At 19.3% G+C, this 21608-nt stretch overlaps 5 protein-coding genes across 5 annotated transcripts; 3 read left to right on the top strand and 2 right to left on the bottom strand. All coding sequences in view use genetic code 6, as the record gives it.

Moving 5' to 3' along the window:
• Positions 1 to 3933: 3933 nt before the first annotated feature.
• On the bottom strand, positions 3934 to 6235 carry TTHERM_000516472 (transmembrane protein, putative; the record flags this gene model as incomplete). Its single annotated transcript, XM_012797474.1, has 6 exons — positions 3934 to 3982; positions 4048 to 5011; positions 5077 to 5236; positions 5300 to 5724; positions 5882 to 5947; positions 5998 to 6235. 6 exons carry the CDS (start codon positions 6233 to 6235, stop codon positions 3934 to 3936), a joined length of 1902 nt encoding a protein of 633 aa, XP_012652928.1.
• Positions 6236 to 8731: 2496 nt separating this feature from the next.
• TTHERM_000516461 (kinase domain protein) lies at positions 8732 to 15591 on the bottom strand (the record flags this gene model as incomplete). The annotated part of the gene is made up of 21 exons (XM_012797473.1): positions 8732 to 8825; positions 9025 to 9114; positions 9390 to 9479; positions 9749 to 9838; positions 10315 to 10404; positions 10693 to 10782; positions 10984 to 11073; positions 11364 to 11453; positions 11687 to 11776; positions 12007 to 12096; positions 12344 to 12433; positions 12722 to 12808; positions 13023 to 13112; positions 13396 to 13485; positions 13750 to 13839; positions 14086 to 14175; positions 14404 to 14493; positions 14801 to 14890; positions 15155 to 15229; positions 15445 to 15467; positions 15553 to 15591. 21 exons carry the CDS (start codon positions 15589 to 15591, stop codon positions 8732 to 8734), a joined length of 1758 nt encoding a protein of 585 aa, XP_012652927.1.
• A 1171-nt stretch (positions 15592 to 16762) lies between these two features.
• TTHERM_000516450 (glutathione S-transferase, amine-terminal domain protein) lies at positions 16763 to 17362 on the top strand (the record flags this gene model as incomplete). The annotated part of the gene is made up of 1 exon (XM_012797472.1): positions 16763 to 17362. The coding sequence occupies one exon, from the start codon at positions 16763 to 16765 to the stop codon at positions 17360 to 17362; it is 600 nt and encodes a 199-aa protein (XP_012652926.1).
• Positions 17363 to 18539: 1177 nt separating this feature from the next.
• Positions 18540 to 19244, top strand: TTHERM_00516440 (glutathione S-transferase, amine-terminal domain protein; the record flags this gene model as incomplete). Its single annotated transcript, XM_001015255.3, has 2 exons — positions 18540 to 18956; positions 19014 to 19244. The coding sequence occupies 2 exons, from the start codon at positions 18540 to 18542 to the stop codon at positions 19242 to 19244; spliced, it is 648 nt and encodes a 215-aa protein (XP_001015255.2).
• Positions 19245 to 20645: 1401 nt separating this feature from the next.
• TTHERM_00516430 (GyrI-like small molecule-binding domain protein) lies at positions 20646 to 21245 on the top strand (the record flags this gene model as incomplete). Its single annotated transcript, XM_001015254.3, has 1 exon — positions 20646 to 21245. The coding sequence occupies one exon, from the start codon at positions 20646 to 20648 to the stop codon at positions 21243 to 21245; it is 600 nt and encodes a 199-aa protein (XP_001015254.1).
• Between the last annotated feature and the right edge of the window lie 363 nt (positions 21246 to 21608).

Below are 21608 nucleotides of genomic sequence, written 5' to 3'. Positions count from 1 at the left end.
TTTGCGATAAGCATGATTTTTTATGGATTAGCATACAAATCAAAAAAAATTAATCTAGTTGTAAAAGTATAAAAATAAATGTTATTTTTAATTTATACTTTACCTCATATTCTGATTAGAATGATATCCTCATTTTTAAATCTTCCTATTTAAAATAAAATGTGATAACAATATTAATTTACATTCTAAATCAGTCTTTTATTTCAATATTCATAAAATTGTTTATAAAGTGGAAAATATGTAAATAAAAAAATCCCTTTTAGCCAAATTATTCTTATCTATCTTAAAAAATTATTTTAAAAATCTTATTTTACTAAAAAAATGTTGAATAAAGGATTGTTTAAATATTTTAAAATTCATTTCTGATATTTACGATATTAAAATAGTATAAATTAAATTGAATGATATATATTTAAATTCTAATTTTTAAACGTTTCCTTTACTTATCAGAATATTGAATTTATATTTATCCTGCGAAATCAATATAAAGAAAGTTTATTTATAATTAGTAGTAACCAATAAAAATATCATATGCAAGATAATAATAAATATTTTGAATCTTAATTTAATTAGGAAATTATTTTTATCTTTTGAATTGATTACAAAACAAGTCACAACATAAAATTTTTTGAATTTCTATGAATTTATATGATTTAAAAATTATAGAAAACAAAGTTAAATTATTATAAGATAAAATGAATTTAATTTTTGATGTATTTTTATTTAAATATTACTTTATATAGAGAAGATTGTTAAATCACAGAAAAATTGTCTAAAATTTTTATCTTAATTTATAAAATATTGAAAAAAGGCTAAAAATATAATTTATATATTTTTTTCTTTTATTAATTTACATTCTTAATCAGTCTTTTATTTCAATATTCATAAAATTGTTTATAAAATGAAAAACATGTAAATAAAAAATTCCCTTTTAGTCAAATTATTCTTATCTATCTATCTTAAATTTTTATTTTAAAAATCTTATTTTACTAAAAAAAATGTTAAATAAAGGATTGTTTAAATATTTTAAAATTAATTTCTGATATTTACAATTTTAAAATAGTATAAATTAAATTGAATGATGTACATTTAAATTCTAATTTTTAAACGCTTCTTTTACTATATTAAATTTATATTTATCCTGCAAAATCAATGTAAAAGAAAGTTTATCTATAATTAATAGTAATCGATAAAAATATAGTATGTAAGTTAATAATAAATATTTTGAATCTTAATTTAATTAGGAAATTATTTTATCTTTTGAATTGCTTTCAAAACAAGTCACAACATAAAATTTGTTGATTTTCTATGAATTTATATGATTTAATAATATTAGAAAACTAAGTTAAATTATTATAAGATAAAATGAATTTAATTTTGATGTATTTTTATTTAAATATTACTTTCTATTAAGAAGATTGTTAAATTGCAGAAAAATTGTCTAAAATTTTTGTCTTAAAATATAAAATATTGTAAAATGGCTAAAAATAATATTTATATTTTTTTTTCTTTTATAAATTTGTGTCCTGCGTTTATTAACAGTAATAGCACAAATAATTTAATTAATTAGATAGATATTAATTAATAAACAAATGTTTCCAAGATAATACTTTTTTAAAATAGAAATGAGAAATTTCTAAATTTCTTGCTTAAAACATTGTATAAAATTATTTAAAAGTGATTCATTTGAAATTTAAGTAAGTAATTGAATAGTTTTATTGTTATTTTTAAGAACCAAGATAATTAACAAATAATAATTTTTTAAAAATAAAATTATAATTTTAATTGATCAAGTAAAAAACAAAAATTTACAATTTATTCTATTAAACTTTTATCATTTAAAATTATGTAAAAGTAATTAATAAATTTTAATAAAAAAGAAAGATTAATTTTTTGTAATTTAGTTCTTAAATTACTCCAAAATTAAATTGAATATAAATTTTATTTGTTTACATTTATATACTTATGTATGGATTTTCTGTGCTCTATTTAAATATTTTATTAATGCTTAGGCTATAAAAAATTGATCCTTGGATTTCATCTAATACACCGATGAAAACCAAGTCGATGAAAGTCAAGGAAATACAGTATATTTTAGATTAAATAATTAAATTACAAAATATAATAAAATATAATATGTTAATTTTATTATTCAAATGCTTTTATATTTATTTGTTCAATTTTCACCACTTTTTTATCACCAATGCTCTATCTTTAAGATAACTAATCTTTTTGATTTGAGTGATTTGCTTTTTACTTTCAATAACTATGGTTTATTATATTTTTATATCCTTTTAATTATAATCAATGTGTATAGAATAAATTTTTTAAATCATATAATAAAAAAATATTATCACAATAAAAATAAAAGAAAAATAAATCAAATAAAAAGCCAATAAATAAATTATAAGATATAGTTATATATTTTGTTTTAAATTTATTTTTATATTAAAAAATATCACAATCCAAAACAATAAACTGCTTTACACAAGAAGAAGGGTCAAATATGATAGATTAGTACACTCTCTTTAACCAGCAACTAAGCCTAGTGCACCTACATCACTAATTTCGTCATAACCAATTAAAGATTGAGGAAAAATATAAAGTTAATTAGTTATTTCGAAAGAAAATTTGAAGAAAAATAATGAAATTTAGAAATTAATTTATGTAAAAACAAAGTTTAAAATGAAAAAATGAGTTAAATTAACAAGGAAAAAAATAAAAAACTCATGAAAAAGAAAAATATATCAAACAAAAAACTAATAAATAAGTTAAAAGTGTTAGTTATATTCCTTTAAATTCATTTTTATATTCAAAAATATCACTATCTAAAATGAATAAACTGCTTATACGAAAGATGAAGTGTTAAATTTGAGAGATTAGTGCATTTTCCTAAACCAGAACCCAAGTCTGATGCATCAGTCGCATCAATTTCATTAGTCCTTTTTAAATATTATAGAAAAAAATATTTAGTTAATTAGTTAGTTTGAAAGAAAAAACATGAATAATTAGAAATAAATTAACTAATAATAAAACCAAATGTTGAAAATGAAAATGAGTTAAATTAAAAAGGAAAGAAAGAAATAAAAAAAAACACAAATGTAATAAAAAAAAGAAAAATAAATCAAATGAAAAGCTAATAAATAAGTTAAAAGAATTAGTTAGATAGTTTATTAAAAAATACTAGAATCCAAAAGAAATAAACTTTTTTTACCTAAGATAAAGTTCTAAAATTGATAGATTAGTGAACTCTCCTAATCAAGAGCCTAAGCTTGATGCACCAATTTGATGAATATTATTTTTAATGTTTAAATATGGAAGAATAGATATTTATATTGTTAATTAGTAAGTTAGAAAGTAAATATGAAGAAAAAAAAAATGAAATAATAAGAAATTAATTATAGTTTATTGAGTTGATTGGTAAAATAAACATACCCTTAAATTTATTTTTGAATCATTATTTTTTTGACAGGAATGAGTAAAATAATAATCATTTACTGTATAAAAATAAAATTGAAAATTTAAAGCTTTTAAAACCTTTAAAATACTTTTTAGGCTTCTATTTCATCATTTTTTATATAAATTTTTTAAAATATGGTAGAGCTATCATACATATATAATTTGAAAATTAATAAAAAATTTTATTACTGATATTTTATCATGGTAAAAAATAATGAAGTATAAATGGATTTGAGAAGCTGTAAAGGTTTTTTAATAAAAACAAACAAGTCAGGAGCAAAATTATTAAAAAATAACTATTTGTATGAACTTTACTGAAATAATTAGATTAAAGATCTTCATTAATTTATTTATTTATTTAAAAATAAGATTATAAAAATACTCACTTTTATGTAATATATAATAAAATAATAATAATTTTTTTTTAGTTTTATAAAAAGATCAAAGTTATTTTTTCTTAAAAAAGTAACGAATTCATTGTTACTAATAGATGACTTCATGTATTTTATCGGAAGGGAGCCAACTTTTTTAAATTTTAAATGAAACGATTAATAAAAAGAAAAATTAATTAAATTTTGAGTTATTTACTTAAAGTAGGAACGAAGTTAGCTTGGATCTTTGAAAAAGTAATTTTAGGAGAAAGATGAGTCAATCACAAAAATTTAGGTTAATCTATTGTTTGAAAAAAGGATGTTGTAGCCTAAAAGTTAGCTAGTCTAATTATAAGTAAGATTAGCAGGAGGTTAACTGAAGGTTTATCCATACTTTTCAACATAATATCCCCACTCGTAAGGCTAAAGATTAGGAATCCATTAAGCTACTGAATCTCTTCCTTTTGGTAAATAAGGAACAGCAGCATCAGGTAACTTGCGAATAACTTCTAAGTTATACCATTATTTAGCAGCTATTTCATAGTATGAACATTTCTCTATCTTAGATATACATTGATACTAGTTATACATTTGTAGATCAACTTCTTTAATCACTTAATTTACAACGTCAAAGTTATAAATGAAATTGTATTATTCACACTAAGGAGAGTAAAGCATATACATTTTACATTCGTAGATGGTTCTCATAGTTTGTAAATCAAAATTATTAAAAGATTAAATTTTGCATAAGTGTTCAGCTTATTAAAGTTAATAAGTAAAAGATTTACAGTCAGTAATATTCTTTGATTTATAATTTTCTAGCATGAGAGCTTCGATGATATTTACAGCTAAGTTATCGCTTGTTACTTAAAATTAGGAAGAAAGTTTTTAGCTGTCAAATTAAGATTTTTTATAGACTTCAAATCCACCATCCTTATAATTCCTTAACTCAGAAAAAATGTCAACCATATAAATAGCATATTACCAGAAGAGGTAAGTAGCGTCTAAGTATTTTTCTCCAAAATAATACTAGTTAATCAAAAAGCGCTCAGAAATTTCTACAAGATATATTTCATTTTAAGTTTCATCATAGTTTTATCCATTTAAGAATAAAAATGATAAATTATCTTTATCAACCAAGCTGTGGCTTGTGTTCTAGTTGATCTTTGTAACTTCAACAGCTTTAAGATAAAATTTATTTTATATAATTTCTTGTAAACATTTTGTAAAATAAATAAATAAATACCCCATTCTTAAGCAAATTTAATATCTTAATATAAAGATGAAGAATTGACATGCTATTTGAAATAGCCCTTTTAAAATGCAGCTATTTCTGGTTCTATTAACATAGTTTTGTTCAAATTAGCAATTGAATAACCCAAGTTCAAATCTACCCATTATTAAGCCTGTTTTTTAATTAAATTTAATAAATATAATACAATTGTTTGTAATTTTTTAGCAAGAATTACTAATAGACAAGACTTGACATACTCCTATTCATTAGATTAGGTACAATTAAAAGTTCCTCTAATTAAATATTCTTCGCTGATTAAAATACTACCATAGAAATCATTATACATATAGCTCCAGAATTTGTCCATTTTATAATAATCAAGCTTAAAGTAGTTAATAAGGAAAATACTTATTGATTTTTCATTTATTTAGTTATTTTGTTGTTCTAAATAGCCATCCATCCAAATTTAAGGATTATATTTGAAGCCATAATTTTGATCTTCATACATCCACTCTATAGCTGAAATAGGAAAATCTTAATAAATTCTGTAGAATATATTTGTCCAATCTTAGAGTTTGTTAATACTATATTCGGTAATATAAGATATATTAAGATAATCAAGTATTTATTAGTTTAACCCATTTATGAGTTCGTAGAAAGCTTTTTAAAAAAATGATATTTTTTTTTAATTCATTTTTAAGAAAAGTCAAATTTTATTAATTGATTGATAAATTTTCCATTATTCTGAAAAATTTTATCAATTATTTTGGTCTAAAAAGAAATTAAAATAAATCAATTTAATAAATTTAATATTTACTTTGATAGGCGACATCAACTTAATTATTTTAGGCTTCTTTGAGAGTTTCTTTTCTTAATTCCTTCCCTATAATTTTTAAATGCGATTTAATGATATAAATTTATTTAATTAATTACTTTCTAATGAATTTAAGAAACGACCATTAGCATTTCCAGTTAAGTTTTTTTCATGAGAAAATACAGACTGATCTCTTGTAAGTCTTAGATTAACAGCTAATATAGTGCCAAAGATAACAAGAGATAAGATACTTATCTTAAAAATTAGCTTCAATCCCTAAAGTTGTTATTTTGATTAGCTTCCAAGCATCATATTATTAGCTTAAGATTACCAAGAATTTGTTTCAATTTAACTCATATCTACAATATTTAAAGACACAGATTTCTCCAATTATCAAAATAATATTTTTAGTTTTATAAGAAATTAATTAATTATATTTGATCAATATATAACCTCTTTTTAAAAAAAATAATTAAAGAATGAAAATAAATCTTTTGGTTTACAAATAAATTTGTTTTCAAAATTTATTTAAATAGGTATTTAACAATTTAAAAAAAAAGTATCTGCTTTTAAATTCTATGATTTTTATAGAGAAAAATATGTAATAAATATAAAAAATTGAAATTCTTTAAAATATTTTAGAGATTTAAAATTCTACATTTTACATCTTGTTTAGAAAAGAAATATATTTTTAAATCTATTTAATACCTCATATTAACTAAAATAAATAAACTTACATATTTTAAAAAGTCAAAAGATTAATGCATTCAATTATAAATTTAAATTTAATATTTGAAATGGAAAATTAATTATTTTTTTCAAAAAAGAGAGAGTCTTACTTTATTAAAACTTAAATATTAATTCATTTTAGTTTTAATTACCAATTTATCTTTCAAAAAGTTATATCATTTTCAAACAAATTAACTGACTGCAATAACTATCAATTTTTTATTTTTTGAATTAGATATGCAAATATATTAAAGTCGTTTGGTTAAATTGTGTTATTTAAAAGAGTAAATAAATAAAATTTTGCTTAATTTAGTTTATAAAAGAAAAATAAAATTAATTATTATTTTTAGCTCATTTTTTCAATATATTCATAGTATGATTTTTACAGAACTTCAAAAAATAAATTCATTTATTGTGTTTTAAAACTTTAATATGAGTAATTTCTCATTCTCAATTATAAGATTATCATAAAAAAGATAATGTTATTTAACTCAATTAACTTATATTTTTCATTCTGATATTATATAAGTAAGGTAAATTTAAACTCCTAATTAAACAACATTCTCATATTTATTTTATAAAAATATACAAAGTGCATTAATTTATATGCAAAAATCTTCTTTATAAAAAATTTAAATGCTTAATTTAGCTTTTTGCTATAAGCATTATTTTTATATGGATTAGTAAGCCATACAAAGCAAAAAAAATTAATCTAGTTGTAAAAGTATAAAAATAAAAGTTATTTTTAATTTATACTCTACCTCATATTCTGATTAAAATGATATCCTCATTATTAAAGCTTCTTATTTAAAATAAAATGTGATAACAATATTAATTTACATTCTTAATTAGTCTTTTATTTCAATATTCATAAAGTTGTTTATAAAATGAAAAATATGTAAACAAAAATTCCCTTTTAGTCAAATTATTTTAAAAATCTTATTTTATTCAAAAAATGTTAAATAAAATATTTTTTTAATATTTTAAAATTCATTTCTGATATTTACAATATTAAAATAGTATAAATTAAATTGAATTGAATGATATACATTTAAATTCTAATTTTTAAGCACTTCCTTTACTTATCAGAATATTAAATTTATATTTATCCTGCAAAATCAATTTAAAAGAAAGTTTAAATATAATTAATAGTAATCAATAAAAATATAGTATGTAAGTTAATAATACATATTTTGAATCTTAATTTAATTAGGAAATTATTTTATCTTTTGAATTACAACATAAAATTTGTTGAGTATCTATGAATTTATGTGATTTAATAGTATTAGAAAACTAAGTTAAATTATTATAAGATAAAATAAATTTAATTTTGATGTATTTTTATATAATACTTTATATAGAGAAGATTGTTAAATTGCAGAAAAATTGTCTAAAATTTTTGTCTTAAAATATAAAATATTGTAAAAAGGCTAAAAATAAAATTTATATAAATATTTTTTTATTAATTTAAATCCTGTGTTTATTAACAGTAATAGCACAAATAATTTAATTAATTAGATAGATAGATATTTATTAATAAACAAATTTTTCCAATCTAATACCTTTTTAGAATAGAAAAGATAAATTTCTTGCTTAAAACAATGTATAAAATTATTTAAAAGTGATTCATTTGAAATGTAAGTAATTGAATAGTGTTATTGTTATCTTTAAGAACCAAGATAATTAATAAATAATAATTTTTTAAAAATAAAATTATAATTTTGATTGGTCAAGTAAAAAACAAAAATTTACAATTTATTCTATTAAACTTTTATCATTTAAAATTATGTAAAAATAATAAATAAATTTTAATAAAAAAGAAAAGATTAATTTTTTGTAATTTAGTTCTGACATTTCTCAAAAATTAAATTGAATATAAATTTTATATGTTTACATTTATATACTTATATATGGATTTTCTGTTCTCTATTTAAATATCTTATTAATGATTAGGCTATAAAAAATTTAGTTAACCTTGGATTTCATCTAATGCACCGATGAAAACCAAGTCTATTAAAATTAAGGAAATACAGTATATTTTAGATTAAATAATTAAATATAACATATTAATTATATTAAACAAATGCTTTTATATTTATTTGTTAAATTTTTACCACTTTTTTATCACCAATGCTCTATCTTTAAGATAACTAATCTTTTTGATTTGAGTGATTTGCTTCTTACTTTCAATAATTATGGTTTATCATATTTTTAGATCCTTTTAATTATAATTAATGTGTATATAGAATAAATTTTTTAAATCATATAATAAAAAAAATATTATCACAATAAAAATAAAAGAAAAATAAATCAAATAAAAAGCCAATAAATAAATTTTCAGAAATAGTTATATATTTTGTTTTAAATTTATTTTTATATTAAAAAATATCACAATCTAAAACAATAAACTGCTTTACTCAAGAAGAAGGATCAAATTTAATAGATTAGTACACTCTCTTAAACCAGAAACTAAGCCTAGTGCACCTACATCACCAATTTCGTCATAACTTTTTAAACATTGATGAAAAATATAAAGTTAATTAGTTATTTCGAAAGAAAATTTGAAGAAGAAATATGAAATTTATAAATTAATTAATGTAAAAATAAAGTTTAAAATGAAAAAATGAGTTAAATTAACAAGGAAAGAAATAAAAAACTCATGAAAAAGAAAAATATATCAAATAAAAAACTAATAAATAAGTTAAAAGTGTAAGTTATATTCCTTTAAATTAATTTTTATATTCAAAAATATCACTATCTAAAATAAATAAACTGCTTATACGAAAGATGAAGTGTTAAATTTGAGAGATTAGTGCATTTCCCTAAACCAGAACCCAAGTCTGATGCACCAGTTGCATCAATTTCATTAGTCCTTTTTAAATATTATAGAAAAAAATATTTAGTTAATTAGTTAGTTTGAAAGAAAAAATGAATAAAAAATATATAATTAGAAATAAATTATTTAATAATAAAACCAAATATTGAAAATGAAAATGAGTTAAATTAACAAGGAAAAAAGGAATCAAAAAAACACAAATGTAATAAAAAAAAGAAAAATAAATCAAATGAAATAAGTTAAAAGAATTAGTTAGATAATTTATTAAAAAATATCAAAATCCAAAATAAACAAACTTTTTTTACCTAAGATAAAGTGCTAAATTTGATAGATTAGTGAACTCTCCTAAACAAGAGCCTAAGCTTGATGCACCAATTTGATGAATATTATTTTTACTGTTTAAATATTGAAGAAAATATAAATATATTGTTAATTAGTAAGTTAGAAAGTAAAAACGATGAAAAAAAAATGAAATAATAAGAAATTAATTTTAGTCTGTTGATTTGATTAGTTCTAATTGTATAAACATACCTTTAAATTTATTTTTGAATCATTATTTTTTTGACTGGAATGAGTAAAATAATAATCATTTACTGTATAAAAATAATATTGAAAAATTAAAGCTTTTAAAATCTTTAAAATACTTTTTCACAGTTAAAAAATTTAATTAGCCACTTTAGTTTCAATTTTTATAAGGGGAACAAATCAACTTAAAACAAGGTATAATTAATAAAATAGTAAAAGTTGAAAATTAAAAAAAAATTAATCAAATAAAAAACTAATAAATATATTAAAAATGATAGTTATATTGTTTTAAATTCATTTTTATATCCAAAAACATCACAATCCAAAATAAATAAACTATTTTTACTCAAGATGAAGCATCAAATTTGATATATAAGTGCACTCTCTTAGGCTAGAAACTAAGCCTAATGCACCAGCATCACCAATTTCGTTCTAACTATTTAAATGTTGAAGAAAAAAATATATAGTTGATTAGTTTGTTTGAAAAAAAAAAATGAATAAAAAATATGAAATAATTAGAAATTAATTAATAAATAAAAAAAGAAAATGCTAAAAATGAAAAAATTATTTAAATTAACAAAGAAAAAAAACACAACCACAATAAGAATAAGAAAAATAAATCAAATATAAAGCTAATAAATAAATTAATAAAATAGTTATATTTTTTTAAATTGATTTTTATATTCAAAAATTTGATAATCCAAATCAAATAAACTGTTTTTACTTAAGACGAAGTGCCAAATTTGATAGATTAGTGCACTCTCTTAAACCAGAAACTAAGCCTAATGCACCTACATCACCAATTTGATTACCTCTTTTTAAATATTGTAAAAAAAAATAGTTAATTAGTTTTTTAGAAGGAAAAAAACGAAGAAAATATGATAAAATTAATTCTTTAATAAAAAAAAAGCTGAAAATGAAAAAAATTAAAAAACACAAGCTGAATAAAATAGAAGAAAAAAAATCAATAAAAAGCTAATATATAAATTATATGAGTTAATTATATTATTTTTACTCAAGATTAAGCATCAAATTTGAGATTTTAGTGCATTTTCCTAAATTAGAACCTAAGCTTGATGCTCCAGTTGCACCAATTTCATTATAACTTTTTAAATATTGAAGAAAAAATAAATAGGTTTTTAGTTAGTTTGAAAAAAGAAAATGAATAAAAAATATGAAATAATAAGAAATATATGAATTAATTAGTCATATAAAAGCAAAAGTTGAAAATGAAAAAAGAGTTTGTTAAACAAAGAAAGAAAAAAAATCACAAGAAGGTTAAGCAAAAGAAAAATAAATCAATAAAAAGTTAATAAATAAATTAAAAGAGTTAGTTATTTTGCTTTAAATTATATTCAAAAGTATCACAATCCAAAATAAATAAACTCTTTTTACCAAAGATTAAGTGTCAAATTTGAGAGATTAGTGAACTTTCCTAAACCAGAACCTAAGCCTGATGCACCTGCATCACCTATTTCATTCTAACTTTTTAATTATTGAAGAAAAAATGAAGAGTTAATTGGGTCGTTAGAAGAAATAAAAAAAATTTAAATTAAAAAAGAAAGAAAGAAAGAAAGAAAGAAAATACAAGCATAATTAAAAAAATGAAAAGTAAATCAAATAAATAAATTAAAATAGGTAATTTTTTTATTATGTTTTAAATTAATTTTTATATTATAAAATATCACAATCAAAAATAAATTAATAAATAATTTTACTTAAGATTAAGTGTTAAATTTGAGAGGTTAGTGCATTTTCCTAAATCAGAACCTAAGCCTGATGCCCCAATAGCGCCAATTTAATTAAAACTTTTTAAATATTGAAGTGAAAATATTTTTTAATTAGTTAGTTAGAAGAAAAAAATGAAGAAAAAATATGATATTAAGAAATAAGAAAATTAAAAGTTGAGAGTGATAAATAATTTAAATTAAAAAAAAAGAAATAAAAAAAAACACAAGCATTATAAAAAAATATAAAATAAAAAATAAATAAATAAATTAAAAACAATCTCAATCCAAAACATATAAACAGTTTTTACTTAAGGTTAAGTGTTAAATTTGAGAGATTAGTGCACTTTCCTAAACCAGAGCCTAAGCCTTACGCACCAATTACACCAATTTAGTTTTTCCTTATTAAATATTGAAAATAAAAATATGAAATAATAAGAAATTAGTTAATTATTAAAAGCAAAAGCTGAGAAAGATAAATAAGTTAAATTAACAAACAAAGAAATATGAATAAAACAAGCATAATAAATAAAAATTAAATCAAATAAAAATCTAATAAATAAAAACATTTAAAGAGTAAGTTATATTTTTTTAAATACATTTTTTTATTAAAAAATATAACAATCCAAAACAATAAACTGTTTTTACATAAGATCAAGAATCAAACTTGATATATTAGTGCTTTATCCTAAACCAAAACCAAAGCCTGATGAACCTTGATCACCAATTTTATTTCCCCTTTTTAAATATTAAATATATATTTAATTAGATTATTGAAAGAAAAAGCGAATAAAAAATAAGAAATAATAAGAAATATGAATTATTAATAAAAACAAAATTTAAAAATTAAATAATGAGTTAAATTAACTAAGAAGGTAAGCAAGAAAGAAAAAGAAATATTACCTGAATAAAAAAAGAGTAAAATTAATCAAATAAAAAGCTAATAAATAAATTAAAATAGTTGTTGTTTTATTATATTTTAATATTATAAAATAACACAACCAAAAACAAATAAACTATTTTTACCAAAGATGAAGTGTCAAACTTGAGAGATTAGTGGATTATCCTAAACCAGAACCTAAGCCTGATGCACCTTTACCAATTTCATTAACCCTTTTTAAATATTAATGAAATAATTATGAAATAGTAAGAAATTAATTAACAATAAAAGCAAAAGTTAAAAATGAAAAAATGATTTAAATTAACAAAGAAAATAAACAGAAAATAATAAAAAAGTATAACCAGAATAAAATAAATAAAAAGCTAATAAATAAATTAAAAGAGTATTAAAAAATATCACAATCCATAATAAATAAACTGTTTTTACTCAAGACGAATTTTCAAATTTTAGAGACTAGTGCACTATCCTAAACCAAAACCTAAGCCTGATGCACCTTCTTCACCGATTTGATTTTCACTTTTTAAATATAGAAGAAAAATATATAGTTAATTAATTAGTTAATTAGAAGAAAAAAATGAAGAAATAATAAGAAATGAATGGATTAATTAATAATAAAAGCAAATATTAAAAAAAAGATGAGTTAAATTAGTAAACAAGGAAACAAAACACAAGCAGAATATAAAAAAAAAGAAAAATAAATCAAATAAAAAACTAATAAAAAATTAAAATAATTAGTTTTTTTTAAATTAATTTTTAAATTAAATAATATCACAATCCAAAATAAATAAACAATTTTTACTGAATTTGAAGTTTTAAATTTGAGAGGTTAGTGCACTTTCCTAAGCCAGAGCCTAAACCTGATGCACCATTTGCACGAATATTATTATTACTTTTTAAATATTGAAGAAAATATATTTCTCTAATTTGAGTAATATACCTTTTTAATTTTGGATAGGTTATGCTAATTACTATTTCGTTAAAATAAATATAAACTAATGTTTTGTTATAAACATTTCTCTACCTTTTTTAATTAAACATTAATTAGTATACCCTATCCAAAATTTAAAATGCATTTAATCCTAATTATATTGTTTGTTTTAAATTCATTTTTTATTAAAAAGATAAGCAATCGAAAACAAAAAACTGCTTTTACACAAGATCAAGTGTTAAATTTTAGAGATTAGTGCATTTTCTTAAACAAAAGCCTATGCCTGATGCACCTTTATCACCAATTTAATTTTCTCTTTTTAAATATTGAAGAACAAATATATAGTTAATTAGTTAGAAAGAAAAAATAAGAAGTAATAAGAAATTAATTAATAAATAGTAAAAGTAAAAAATCTAAAAATGTAAGAAAATGAGAAAAAAAATAAATATAATAAAAAAAACAAAAACAAATAAAAAAATAAGCTTATAAATAAATTAAACGAGTTATATCGTTTTAAATTCTTTATATATTAACAATCCAAAACAAATAAACTATTTTTACGAAAGACAAAGTTCCATATTTGAGAGATTAGTGCACTATCCTAAATCAGAACCTAAGCCTGATGCACCTACACCAGAGATTTAATTGTTTCTTTTTAAAAATAGAAGAAAAATATATTGTTAATTAGTTAATTATATAATAAGAAATTAATAGCCATAAGTTGAAAATGAAAAACTTATTTAAATTAACAATCAAAAAAAGAAAAAAAATAAATCAAATAAAAGGCTAATAAATATATTAAGAAAGTTCGTTATAATGTTTTAAATTAATTTTTATTTTAAAAAATATCACAATCCAAAATAAATAAACTGTTTTTACTGAAGACAAAGTGCCAAATTTGAGAGATTAGCACACTTTCTTAAACCAGAACCTAAGTCTTATACACCTTAATCACCAATACAACCGAAGCTTTTTAAATATCAAAGAAAAAATTTAGAGTTAATTAATTAGTTAGTTAAAGGAAAAAAATGAAGAAAAAGTATGAAATAATAAGAAATAAATTACTTAATTAATAAAAAAATAAAAGTTGAAAATAAAAAAAATAACTTAAATTACCAAGGTAAGGATGAAGAAAAAAAAACACAATCAAAATAAAATAATCAAAGATAAATCAAATAAAAAACTAATAAATAAATTAAAAGTTTTAATTATATTGTTCTAAATTCATTTTTTTTTCAAAAAATATCATTATCCAAAACAAATAAACTATTTTTACTTAAGATTAAGCATCAAATTTGATAGATTAGTGCATTTTCCTAAAGAAGAACCTAAGTACGATGTACTAATTGCATCAATTACACTACCCCTTTTTAAATATTAATGAATAAAATATAGTTTAGAATGAAAAAATGGAGAAAAAATATGAAGTGATAAGAAAATTAATTAATTAATAATAAAAGTAAATGTTGAAAATGAAAAATCAGTTAAATAGTATAAGAAAGAAAAAAAAAATACAATGAGAATAAAAAAAAGAAAAATAAATGAAATAAAAAGCTAATAAATATTGTTTTAAATTCATTTTTATATTCAAAAATATCACAATCTAAAACAAATAAATGGTTTTTATTACTCAAGATCAAGTTTCAAAATTGAGCAATTAGCACATTTTTCTAAAGTAGAATATATGTCTTTTACATGATTATCTCTAGAATTGTATTTTTTAATAGTGAAGAAAAAATAAATAAAATGATGAATAAATATCAAATATAAAAAAATTAATAATAAATAATTAAAATAAAAATTGAGAATAAATAAATAAATAAATGAGAATATATATATAGATGAGAAATTCTAATTGAAAAATCATTTTGTAAATAACTTGAAATGTAAAAAACAATTAATATTAATAATTAAATATACTTCTTATGATCAAGATCGAGAGCCTAATGCGATTAAAATGAAGAGTTAAAAAAATTGTTTTTTAATAAAATGAATTTAAACAATATTAATAAAAAAATAAATATTTACTTCTTCTTTATTCTAAAAATAATTTTTGTATCTTATCATTTATTTTTCTTCAAAAATATTTAATAGCAGTCAGTTTATGGAAATTTAATTAATTAATTAATTATATGTTTTTTCATAAATTAATTAAGTCAAAAGCAACAAACAAAATATAATAATTTAGAGATATCACAAAAAATAATATTAGTATAAAATTCATTATTAAATCTTAATATTTCTATTTAAAACATTGCTTTTAACATGTCAATTTATGATAGAGTAGATATCAATGAAGCATTTGCTCTTAAATTTATAAAATTAGTGTTAGTGCATATATAAATATTTTATTTTTATCCTTATTATATTTATTTTTATTATTTCTGATGTGTTTAATTAAGACTTCCTTAAAATTTAATCTATTAATTAGATAGATAGCAGTCTTGTTTGTTAATCATTGGCAAATTTACAGACAAATAATTTATATCATAATATGTATTCTATATTAGTTAGTATTCAAATTCTTCTATCAATTTAATGTTAAATTTTTATGCTAGATATTATTTAATTACTCCAGATTAGCCTAATATACACCAAAGCTGCAGATACTTTTTTATTAAAGAAAATTATTTTTTGGTAGGTAAAATTTACATTTTATTTTTCATTCGATTAAAATTTGAATACATCAAATAGATAAAAACATTTATGTCTTTGTAAAGACTGATTCTATTTTTAATTATCATCAGATTTAATTAGAGATGATTGAAAATATTACAAAAATTGCATTAATTTATTTATTCTATAATTCAGTATTATTTAAAATATTTAAGCTTGCTTGAATTTGTTTGTTTTTCTACTATAAAAAATATTTATCTTAAATTATAAAATTATTTTTAAAATAATGAAATAAATAATTCAAGCAAAGTTTTATCTTTTTTAAACTAAGTTGACCTTAGAAAAATAAATATAATTCAGCACATATATATTTTTTTTTTGTGTGTTAGTGAATATCCATTCACCTTATATAGGTCAGATTTTATCAGCCAAGACATAAAATATTACAAATTTTTTGTTAATTGATTTATCTCTTAAATTAGACTTGACTATGATTCTTTCATTTAAAAATCTCAAAATAATCTGTAATTCAAATTATATTAAATAAGTAAGAAACAAACACAAACAAACAAAAAAACAAAATCAAGACAAATTAAAAACCAATCAATTATATTAATATTAAATGAATATCTTGAAGAATAACTTTAAATTGGCTTGCGCTATAGGAGCTGGGATCACTGGTATAGTATCTGGTATCTATTGGTATCATGGTGCTTTTTCTGATATAGAGTTTAGAGATTCAAAGTATGGTCCTTATGATTTCGTCTACTATAAGAGAGTAGGAAGCTATTAAACTTTAGGTAGTGAATGGTCAAAGATGAGTAATGAAGTTCAAAAATAGTTTAGCACTGTACATTTTATTGGCATATACTACGATAACCCTGAACAGCTAAAAGATCCAAATCAAGCAAGAGCAGCTCTTGGTTTTGCTGTTGGAAACTGTGAAAAGGATAAGATTAAGGCTTTCTTAGATAGTCACCCAAATTACAAATTTACTGAGCTTCCTGAAGTGCAAAGTCATTCTACGAGCTTCCCCTTCAAATCTTATTTTTCATTTAAAATAGTAAAAGATAAAATATATCCCAAAGTAAGAGACTTTGTATTTGAGAAAAAACTTAAATCATATTGTTTAATAGAGTCTTACTTATTTTAGGTTTAAAATAAAAAAATAAATTTTGATATCCCCATTGGAAATAATTCATAAAGCTACTTATTATTTTGATTGAATATAGTTAGAAGGTATATATATATAAATACTTCTACTAATACAAATATAATCAATCAAAGACTCTATATAATTATATATAGAATAGAATAGATCATTATTATATTTTTCATAAACTATTGATTAGTATAAACATATTTTATAAATACATTTATTTTGCTTATTTTTTTTTTGAATTTTATCATTAAAGTCTTATTATTTATAAAAATCTATTTTTAATAGTTTTCAAACTAACTTTGAAAATAAATAAATGGATTGAAAAATATAATCTGAATCCTTTTCAATAAATATAAATTTAGATAAAAAGTAGAATATATTTGAGATATTTATTATAAACTATATTTGTAAATTAAAGAAAATTTAATTTTTATTTTTTAATTTTAATATTTAGATATGAAAATATTATCAAAAAATGTTAAAGGTGTTTATAGTCTTTACTTTCTAATTAGTATGAATTTAACAATTTAATACATATATAAAGACGATTTTCTTTGATTGAAAAAGAAATAGAAATTATAGAGTTGTTTAGGAGATAAAAAATTTTCTTTTAAAATTATTTTATCTTAAAATATTACAATATTTATAATAAAATTTGTTTTGAATATCTTAAATATTTTTAAACTTTGATATTTAAAAATGAAAATATTTGAAGGCCTTTTTAGTCTTTTCTTTCTAATTAGTATGAATTTAACAATTTAAAAATTGTAAAGCCTATTTTCTTTTAGGTTTATCTTGAGTAAATAGAAACTATAGAGTAGTTTAGGGAGATATAAAATTTTATTTTAATCTTACTTTATCTTAAAGAAGAACCATTTATATAATAAAATTTGCTTTAAGAAAAAATGCTTAAGATACTAAAATATTTTTTAAAATAGATTTTCAATTAAAATATCTTTTTTATTTTATTTAAATTTTCTAGAAACTACTTTTGTAATCTTCTTTTTTTTTCTAAGAAATATTAAGCTTAAGATTTTGAATAAATAAAAATTAAGCGCAATTTTTTGATAATTTAGAGGAAAATACAAAATAATTATTTATTCTCTCGAATAGATATTTTAATTTATCAGAAATCATTCTTCTATATTTCTGTTATTCGCTTTAAAAATGAATAATAATTATTTATTAAAATATATAATAAATATTAATAAAAAACAATCAAAATAATTTAAATAGCATGATAATCCTTGGTTACTGGAATCTAAGAGGCTACGCTTAACCTATTCGTCTCCTTCTAGAATATTTGTAAGTAGATTATAAGGAAAAACTTTATAACTAAGATGGAGAAGAATGGTTAAATGTTGATAAATAATAACTTAAAACTAATTTCCCTAACTTACCTTATATAATTGATGGAGATATTGTTGTAACAGAATCAAAAGTTATTCCTATTTACTTGGCCAAGAAATTCAAAAATTATGAGCTTATTGGCTAAAATCCTGATGGGTCTTTTAATTTGAATGAAATTACATTCCTTTAAATCTTAGAAATTTTGAAAGAACTCAGAGATTCGTTATTGAATTCAGCAAAAGTACCATCTTTCAAAGAAGAAAAAGATTAAATTTTCAATGAAAAATTCAACATTACTTTTGAGGTATTTGAATACAATTTTTTTAATTTACTAAATATTTAATTATTATTATAAACATAGAAAATAAAGAAACAACTTGGAGAGAACAAATACCTGCTTGGAAATCTTTCATTTATAGATTTCTATTTTTATGAAGTTTTGAAATTTTTCTAATTCTTTTATCCAAAACTTTCAATCTTTACCGACTATATTGATAGAATAGAAAATATTCCTCAAATAAAAAACTATCTTGAAACAAAAGAAAACAAAATCTTTATTCTTGATAGAATGAAAAGCTATTTTTATTATTGAATAAGACTAAAACCTGCAATAAATTCATAATATTTATTTATTTATATTGGTAGTATTTTATAATATTAAAATTGAATAAAATCAAAATTTAAAATAAAATTCTCAAAGATTAAAAAATAAATGGATTATTTCATGAAATAATAAATTTTGAGATAAGTTTTTGTTACCAATAATTTCATAAATTTATTTTTTAAGTGTCTCTATATTTAATAAAGAATCTTAGAAGATTATAAAACTGAATGATTTACTTTTATTTAATGAATATTCATAATAATATAATGTTTGATGTTAAATTTATAACAATTATAAATGAAATTAATTTATTTATTCTAACTAAATAACATTTTAAGGATTCATTAATTAAGATATTCAGGCAAAATACAAAAATATTATTCTAAAAATCTTCTAAAATAAAACTCAATAAAATATTTTAATATTTTGAGAAAGAGTAATTATAAATATGCTCTATTAATAATTGAAAAAATGCTATTAATTAAATAAAAGTTTATTTATCAATATATAAAAAACGATTTCAATAAAGTGCCCTTTTTTAGTTTAAGTAATTTGACTTTTTGTTGTTAATAATGTTAATTGTTAGTATTTTTCTAAATAAATTTATTATTTAAGAGTGATGATGATAAATTTATTTTATAATAGAAAGCATGAAAGCATTAATTAATAGGATTTATTAGTTGGTGTTTGTTATTTACTTGTTTTAATATTTAAAAAATCTGTTTTAATTAATTAATATTCAATAATCACAATTTTTAATAACAATTACATTCACAAATTAAGTTTCGAAACTAATTTTTTTTATAATTTGTTTGTAAATTTTGTATTTTAAATAAATTATTTAGAAAATAATTATTCAAAAATCAATTAATTGTTTTGCTATTTCAGCTAAGCAAATATGATTTGGAAAATTCAAATCATTTAATAATTTTTATTATTTTATGCAATTTTTATACTGAGAATCGTATCAAGTTATTTATTGATTGAAGAAGAGTATTTTAAATACTAACTTTTTTTAATAACTACCACAAAATATTATTTAAATGTATAAATTATATTTAAAACCAAAATTAATTTCTATTTTTGTTTTTTAAATTTTGTAATTTATGGCGGTGATTTTTGTATATTAGTAAAATTTTTATGAATACCTTTTTTTACTATTTTAATTGCTAAATATTGATCAATTTCGTGTAACTTAGAATTTATCAGCTAAGATACAAAGTATTATAAAATTCTTCTGAATTTGTTTTTCAAATTAGATTGGGACTCTATTTTATCTTTTTTATCTTTAAAAGTCATAAATAATTTTCAATAATCTGATAATAAATTATTAATAAACTTGCTAATATTAAAAGAGAAGAATTAAAGATTATAGAAAATAACTACTAAATGAATATTTTGAATAATAAACTTAAATTAGCTTGCGCAATAGGTGCAGGAATTGCTGGGTTAATATCTGGATTCTATTGGTATCATGGAGCTTTTTCTAATGTCGATATTAAAGAATAGAAGTATGGTCCATGTGATTTCATCTACTTCAATAGAATTGGCAGTTATCAAACAATAGGTACTGAATGGATGAAGCTTGAGAAAGATGCCCATAAATATTTTACTAATGTACAGTTTATTGGTATTTACTATGATAACCCTAAACTACTTGATGATCCAAATCAAGCTCGAGTTGCTCTTGGATTTTCAGTAGGAAATAGAGAAAAAGATAAGATAAAGATTTTTTTAGATAATAACCCAAACTATAAATTTGTTTAGCTTCCTGAAGTACAAAGCTACTCCACTAGTTTCTCCTACAAATCTTCATTCTCATTTAAAATAGTAAAAGAAAAAATATATCCTAAAATCACTGGATATGCTTTGGAGAAAAATTTATCATCGTTTTGCTTGGTTGAGACATATTTATTTTAGGAATAAAGCAAGAAAATTAATTTTGATATCCCATTAGGAGAAAATTCTGAGAGTTACTTCTTATTTTGATTCTATAAAATTTTATTAAAATGTTTGTTCTTGCTTGATAGCATCAATATTAATTAAACTTAATATTATCATGTACCATTAAAACCTTTTAAATTTCAAAAATATTTTTGCTTACTTTTAACTATTTTAAATTATTTGAAGACATTTTATTAAATTTTTACTTATTTTTAGCCATTTTATTTCTACCTAAATTTTTTTATTTAATCTTCATTATTTATGATATTTGCTTTCACATAAAAATTAATTTATCACTCAAAAACTCAAAAATTTAAAGATTAATCACGTATTTTATGAAAAGTTTCAATTAATTTTATTTATTATTCAAGAAAATATTTGAAATTTACAAGATTTGAATATCCATCA

Source organism: Tetrahymena thermophila (assembly GCF_000189635.1).
Source record: "Tetrahymena thermophila SB210 genomic scaffold scf_8254654, whole genome shotgun sequence".
In the NCBI taxonomy this organism is placed as follows: domain Eukaryota; phylum Ciliophora; class Oligohymenophorea; order Hymenostomatida; family Tetrahymenidae; genus Tetrahymena; species Tetrahymena thermophila.
Note: the sequence above shows the minus strand (reverse complement) of the source record. Positions and strands in the feature narration are given on the sequence as shown.